At 40.6% G+C, this 7,864-nt stretch overlaps 1 protein-coding gene across 1 annotated transcript in view; it reads right to left on the bottom strand.

Annotated features, from left to right (window-relative positions):
* RSPH4A (radial spoke head component 4A) overlaps positions 1-6,015 on the bottom strand; it is a 17,376-nt gene extending 11,361 nt beyond the window's left edge. Inside the window, exons 1-3 of the mRNA XM_044675855.1 lie at positions 5,839-6,015; positions 4,997-5,613; positions 2,400-2,631 (exon numbers count right to left, since the gene is read on the bottom strand). Of these exons, the coding sequence (XP_044531790.1) occupies positions 2,400-2,631; positions 4,997-5,613; positions 5,839-6,015 (1,026 nt within the window). The remainder of the gene's footprint in view (positions 1-2,399; positions 2,632-4,996; positions 5,614-5,838) is intronic.
* Positions 6,016-7,864: the final 1,849 nt, after the last annotated feature.

The following is a 7,864-nucleotide window of genomic DNA, read 5'->3' as shown; positions in this document are numbered from 1 at the left end:
ATATATATATGAGGTTAGCTCATCTTAAACCCCCCCCCCAAGGATATTTATTTAGTAACTTTCCAAAGGAACCTTCTAACATATACTGATTTTTAAAAACTCTTACTTCCACTCTTAGCGTTGTTACTAAGTATCAGCTCCAAGGGAGAAGAGTGGTAAGGGCTAGAAACTGGAGTTAAATGACTTGCCTAGGGTCATATAACTAGGAAGAGATCAAAATTGAACCCAGGACTTCCCATCTCCAGTCCTGGCTCTCTATCCACTGAAACACCTAGTTGCCCCTGATGCCTCACTTATATAGAAGGTCTTTGGCAAAGAATCCTTCAAGGTACTATATAGCATATCTAAAGAGAATTACAGATACTTAAATGTGATTCTTCCAAAAAAAAAATCAGAGTGGACATTTCATATGAGAATATCAAAGTGTTTAAACAGAGATTAAGTCTACTATGGGCAGATTGTTATTAAAGAAGAGTATGAAGTGAAGAATTATCTGACTCAGGGGTTCTTCATCTTTTTGTGTATGTGTCATGAACTCTTCTCAATCTGGTGAAATCTAGGAACCAATCCCTTCTCAAAATCATGTTTTTAGATATCTGAAAGAAATTCTAAATTTTGATGAGAGGTTAGTGAAAATATATTTTTCCCCATCCAAATTTGTGGACCCCATGAAATCTATCCATAGACCCCTTGTGGATTCTGCAGAACTCTTAAGACTGGTGAAAAATTCCTAATCAAAATAAAGATTCAAGTTAGCCAGTCTCAGGGCCAGGAACATAAATGACATTTTTATTCTTCTAGGATAGCATCTGCTTAAACTAGCAAATTTATAAACAAAGAGATAGACTCAAGATGGCATCTAAGGATAATGTTATTGAAGCTCACTATTCAAGCATCTAGGAAACAGAATAATATGAGCACACTACACAAGTAGCTAGGAAACAGAATAATGGATTCAGTTAGCAAATGCACAGTTCAGAAATTTTGGAGTTACAAAAACATGTATTCAGTATTTGCAGGATACTATTCTTCCCTCTGATCCTAATTTACTCTGATGCGAGGAAAATCACTCACAGAATCTTAGAGCATGTGCAAGAAAGATCTCATTTTCCCACTGTCTTGTCTGCCCTATCTGAATTATCTCACATTCTCTTCTCTTAACAACTCTTGTAAAGAAAAGAGAAATGTAAGAAGACCAGTCTGGATAAGGAGTCAAAGGACAGCATAGAAAAAAGAAAAAGGCTGTTATTCAAAGATAGACTTTCAATTGTTCTACATTTGTTGATACAATAAATATCTAATAACAATTACATAACATGTTTACAGTTTATAAAGTACTTTCCCATTTTTGCATTCCCTTACTTACTTGATCTCTGCAATTACTCTATAGGGAGTATTATGCCTATTTTCTAGATAAAGAAACTAAAGTTTTAAATCTCTAATGCTTAGCATAGTGCCTGACACATAGTAGGTGCTTAATAAATGTTAAGTGATTGACTCACTGACTGGTACAAGGTTATCCAGTTAGTAAGTGTAGAACTTAGACTCAAATCCATTTTTATTTTTCTATTATACTATTCCACCTCTCTGTAGAGGGCAGCTTGGTAGCATAATAGATAGAGCACTGGGCCCAGAGTCATGAAAACCTAAATTCAAATATGGCCTCAGACACTTATGAGCTGTGTAACTCTAGTCAAGTTACTTAAAGCCTGTTTGCCTCAGTTCCCCATCTGTCAAATGAACTGGAGAAGGAAATGCAACCTTTCTATTATCTTTGCCAAAAAAGCCCCAAAAGGGGTCACAAAGAGTCAGACACAACTGAACAACAACAACCTCTCTGTAGTAGGCATATATATGATGTTTTTACACAAAATGCCCAAAATATCATCTCTGCCAAAGGGATAGGAGCTGGAGCTCTGATTTCATTGATGTGGTAACCTTCCAGGTAAGGAATATTCCTCTCTACCAATAGTTTGGCACCTTCTTTCCAACTTACAGTCTATAAAAGGAGACCAGAAAATTTTAAATGCTAAAGTACAACTTTTCAAATTTGATGGGAAACCCAAAACACAGGAATGCTTACTGTTGGGTAAGATTAGTTGGGAAACTTAGTGGATTGAGAGCCAGGACTAAAAGATGGAAGGTCCTGGGTTCAAATATGAATTCAGGCACTTCTTAGCTATGTGACCCAGGGGCAAGTCACTTAATCCCCATTGTCTAGCTCTTATTACTCTTCTGCCTTGGAACCAATACACTATTCATTTTAAGACAGAAGATAACAGTTTTTTGGTTTTTTTTTTAAAAATACTTGACAAAGACAAAGGTTAAAATAGTTCATAGGCAACAATGAAATAAGATTTGATTTTTAAAATTTTTAAAAAGTGACAATAGTGACTTACTATTTCATCTTCCTGTTCTTGATCACCTTCTAAATTCCCTTGGAGAAAAAGTGCCTTTTGTTTCTCCGCTATTTCATATGCCAAAGGTACCTCATGTTCATCTTGGAGTGTGTCCAATTTCTTATTAAAATGAGCCATCTTCACATCTTGGCTGATATTTTCAATGATGTCAACAACATTTTCAGGACGTTCATCTAAAATTCTAGTCAGTATCTTAGAAAGATGATCATATCTATCCAAAGAAAGAAAATTCCAGAAAAAGGCATGAGACTTTCTAAATGTATCAAATCAAACTGAGCAAAGTGCAAAGACTCAGACATTCAAGAAGCTTGAAAACCTTCAGACTTGCTTATACACTGAAGGCACTGTCTCCTCAGAAAGCCTCTAGCACTTTCAGAGGGAGAAAGCACTTTGACATAGGTGCCACCCAGTTCTATCCTGGGTACTCTTTACTTCTTCCTCTATAGCACTTCATTTGGTAATCTCCTTGGTTCCCTTGATTATTTCCTATTTATCCTGTATACATCTTGTTTGTACATAATTGTTTGCATATCATCTCCCCCCTTTGGATTTCCTCTAGGGCAAGAACTGCCTTTCTTCAATTCCTTAGTGCTTAGAAAATGCTTGGCACATAACAGGTGCTGAATAAATGCTTATTAACTGAATATATACAAAGAGGCTATACATATATATGTATATATATGTATAACTTATACACATATATTTCACACATTATATATATTTCATATGAATTCAAAGGAACTATCAAATTTCTAAGGCAGACAGAGATTTTTTATTTTGTACAAATCCACTCCCTTAATATTGTTATAAGGATTAGACAGGTTTTAGCTAGCAGGAAGTAAGATGAGTGACAGGGGGGCAGATTCCAGAACTTTGGGAGACTGTCAGTTACTCTGACTCACTGATCCCTGCATGATGGGAGTTAGAGACTCACTGAAATCCCTGAAGGAAAAGAGCTGTATTTCCCTTGGTGTGGATCTTATTTTACCATTTTACCATCTTCAGTCAAGTGACTCGGTTAAGGAATAAAGTTGACTTGAGGTTTTTGGCTCAGTGGTGGGCGTTGAGCCATCCTCACTCCTTCTCCTGATTTGGATTATTTGCTGACCATCAAGACTCAAGAAAAACAGCTTGGAAGAACATCTGTCTTGGACTTATATGTGAGATACCCCATCCAACACAGCTGGACCTGCTAACCAGCAGGCAGTTGTTAGTTTTAGCTATTAGAGTAGTTTCCTCCCCTTCTGTACTTTTGGGTGGAGACCTTAAGATCTTTAGTTCAGTTTACCCATCCCCCTTCCATTCCTATTCCAGTATTTATTAAATCTCTAATTTATAATACTCTCCTTTAAGTTCCTTACTCAGATACCCTATTTGACATTTCAAGGACCCACTGTGTATCCCAGCAGATTCCCTAGTGTTAACCCTCTTAACTGTCATCTATACCCTTCCTATTATCCCACTGAGTTTATCTAGTACTTCAATCCTCAGAGAGTCCATTTATTACATTCAGTTAATTTACCCATTTCAATCTACCTATGTCAGTATATTTCTACCAAAAGACATAAATGAAACAGATCCTGTCCTCAAAGAGTTTATAATGCATTGATTTCCATGTTTCAAAGACATACCTATATTGTATGCACATCCTCAGGTAAAGGTAGTAGTCACTTTTTTTTGGTTGCAATTTTTGATATAAAACTGGCATCATTTTTATTCATGTTTATCAAGATGCTTATTTTGAGGATATGCTTAAATTCACTTTTTTTTTAAACCCTTGTACTTCGGTGTATTGTCTCATAGGTGGAAGATTGGTAAGGGTGGGCAATGGGGGTCAAGTGACTTGCCCAGGGCCACACAGCTGGGAAGTGGCTGAGGCCTGGTTTGAACCTAGGACCTCCCATCTCTAGGCCTGACTCTCAATCCACTGAGCTACCCAGCTGCCCCCTTAAATTCACTTTTAATGTGAATGATTCTCCTTCTCTATTATTGACCAATCTCCAAATATGATTTTTTTCTTATTTCCTGGAACAAACAGAAGCTTTTATGACTAGAAATGTTTTGCTTTTTATCAAAATCTATGAAAAGGAAAAACTATTGAAGAATATAAGAATAGTAACCCACTGGTTACTGAAATAAATTCCAGCTTGAAATAATCAGCAGAAGTAATATTTTAACTATTTTACCCATTTTTGGTGAAATATGGAATTGTCTTTAAATATAAACAAAATAAGCTATTTTATTGCTACTGCTTCTGATATTTAAGTAGCCAAATTCAACTCACTATGCGAAAAAGCCAACTGGGCATTCAATAAAGTGTTTGTTGATTGATGGGCATAATTGGGAATCAGCTTATAGAAAGAAATTTTATTACTATGTGCCTAGGTTTTATTCATCAAACTACTAGCCAGTTCACCACTGGGCACATCCTGGGCTCCCACAATCCTTTTCAAGCCACTCTCTTTATTAACATGACTCTTCTGGAGACACCCACACCCATCATACAGACCCAGCTACTTAATTATATTCCTCTTTCCTCTGTCAACATCGTTTCTACTTATCTCTGGAAGACTCACAGATTTAGACCCGATTTGCTACTTCTCTTCAGCAGGTACGCCTTTGCATTCTGTGCTGCAATCTCTAGCTTACTAGGTGCTGCAGGTTCAGGTGCACCCTTTTGATTCAGTCCAAGTTCTGACTGATTAAGATCAGAGCTACTTTTCGATTCATCCTGACGAAAAATGTCCCAATCTATCGGCTCTTTTCGCGGACTGATGTTCTGATTCAGGTCTTCGAGTTGCTGGAAGAAGTAAGAGGGGAATTCCTCTGATCCAGGTAAGTGAGGAGTTGATTGCCTCTCATAAGGAACTTGTTCTGAATGGCTAGCATGAGGCCCTCCAGCCTTGGAAATTTCATGAATGTCCTGTTCAGGCATGGTAGGTGGAGCAAGGCCCTGTGGACTTGTCCTCAACAAAGGAGGACCTTCCGAACGTGGTTCTGTAAGGGGAGGGCTAATTGCGGCGTCTGGTTCTCCTGAGGGAGCTCCAGAGGTTCTCCCTCCAGATGCGGGGCTCTGAGGTGGGGTACCATCACTGGGCTGAGGCTCAGGTACCAGGCCTTTTTCCTCCTCAAGGGGGTCAGCTATTTCGGGTTCCAGGTCCTGAGATGAGGAAGGCAGAGCAACTTCCCCAGCCTGCCCTCCTTTCTTAAGGGTGTCAGCTATCTCGGGTTCGATTTCCTGGAACGAGGAAGGCGAAGCAACTTCCCCAGGCTGCCCTCCTTTCTTAAGGGAGTCAGCTATCTCAGGGTTCAAGTCCAGGGATGAAGAAGGCAGAGCAACTTCCCCAGGCTGCCCTCCTTTCTTAAGGGAGTCAGCTATCTCAGGGTTCAAGTCCTGGGATGAGGAAGGCAGAGCAACTTCCCCAGGCTGCCCTCCTTCCTTAAGGGGGTCAGCTATCTCGGGTTCGAGTTCCTGGGACGAGGAAGATGAAGCAACTTCCCCAGGCTGCCTGTTTCCCCAGGCTCCGTCTGTTTGCTTTTCTTGCTCATCTTCCTCGAGGGATTCCTTGGACCTGGGAGAAGCAAAGTCTTCCATGGCTTTTTGGGAGAGATGATAGATGGTGACTTATAGGTACTGTTTTGTACAAAGAGGTACGCTTGTGGGGCGCCAGGATGAGGGGCAGCAGCAGAACTACTCCCGAGACTAGAGCGGTTTGAGGATCCTTTTCCATAGCAACCTACTGGGGAGGAGGGGCGGGACGTCTCCAAGGTAAACACCGTGCCGCTTTGCTTAGACTAGGTAAAGAGACGTAGTGGGGTGGGGCTTGGGGAACTATAGTGGTGATTTGATCGTGGTCCTGCCCTTCTCAACAAATCAACCAACTATATCTTAACTAGTGGATAGGTCCTGCCCAGGCGAAGGATAACTAGACAGTCCTTTGGGGGACGTTATTGGTGCATCCTTATCCACGGTGTTCGGGGAAATGGCTATTAGTTAGTGGAGAACTTACCTACACTTGAACAGGCTTGGGTGCAGAGAGGAAGTTTCAGTCGTGCTACCGTTACCCTGAGAAGGCTGAACTGTAAGCAGATCCCAAAGCTATTGACTGCCAGTGTAATCCTCCTCTCCGGGGTTCAAAGTTCTTCCTAACCTGGACCCCTCTCATCTTTCTAGGTTTCTTTTAAAAACCCTTGCTTCGTCTTTTAGTGTGATTTCTAAGACAGGAGTAACAAGGGCTAGGCAATTGGGGCTAAGTGACTTGCCCAGGGTCACACAGCTAGGAAGTGTCTGAGGTCACATTTGAACTGTATTACCTGGCTGCCCCTTTCCATTCTTCTTACAGCTTACTTCCCTCCTTACTACCACCGCGTGGAGTGACAATGACTTCCTTGTTGTTCCTCGAACACCCAGACCACCTTTGTTACTGATGATGGAGATTTTTTCCCCCTTTTTAACTATTTTCCTTGCCTATATTTTTATCCAAAGCCGTTGTTTGTCCTTTGTTTTCAAAGAGGACCAGTGACATCATGGATGATGTCTTGACTTGTGGTGGACTGGATTTAAGTGAGACGGAATTAGATAAAGTTGTCAGCCATACTCTTTCTTCCAGAGACATCAAAGTCCAATGGCAGGACAAAAGTCAAGATCATTTGTAACGGCCTGGGAGTTAGTGGGTGATCTCAGTGTCTTTGACTGACCAAGCCCTAAGGGCTCCACGGCAACTGCTTCAGATGCCTTCATGGCCAATGGAGCAAATAATTCTCATCTGCCCATTTTACCAGGGGAAGTCTTCACATGCTTGGGGTACATACCCCCCCCCCTTAACTCAGGCATTCAAGACCTGTCAATTACCCTCAGCCTGATTTAGCCTGTCTGCTGAAAGGTTTATCCAGATTTTGGCTAAAGTGTATGCTACAACTTCTTGGAGCAATAGGTAAGAAAGTTGGGTAAAAAGTGAATGCCAAAGGTGGATGGATAAGCAGTTCTGAAAAGGGCATGCCAAGCCCTCAAACTAGAGGTGCTAAATCCTCCCAGAATACCCCATAAACCAGCTCTCTCCCCACACAAACAGTTGGTTGCTTAGCATACAATAGCTAATAAAGTCTAATCTTCTTCCATCAGAATGTAAGTTCCTTGGTGGTAGAGACTATTTTGTTTATTTACACTTCTATAACTAATGCTTAGTACAAAGTAACTACTTAATAAAAGCTCTTATCTAAAAATGTATGTAGGGGGGTAGCTCAGTGGTTTGAGAGTCAGGTCTAGAGACAGGAGGTCCTAGATTCAAATCCAGCCTCAGACACTTCCAGCTGTGTGACCCTGGGCAAGTCACTTGACCCCCATTGCCCACCCTTACCACTCTTCTACCTATGAGCCAATACACAGAAGTTAAGGGTTTAAAAAAATGTATCTATATTCTTTTATCCTTTTATAAATTTTGTAG

The sequence above is a fragment of the Gracilinanus agilis genome, chromosome 4, assembly GCF_016433145.1.
Source record: "Gracilinanus agilis isolate LMUSP501 chromosome 4, AgileGrace, whole genome shotgun sequence".
NCBI lineage: Eukaryota > Metazoa > Chordata > Mammalia > Didelphimorphia > Didelphidae > Gracilinanus > Gracilinanus agilis.
This window is presented reverse-complemented; position numbering and strand designations above follow the sequence as displayed.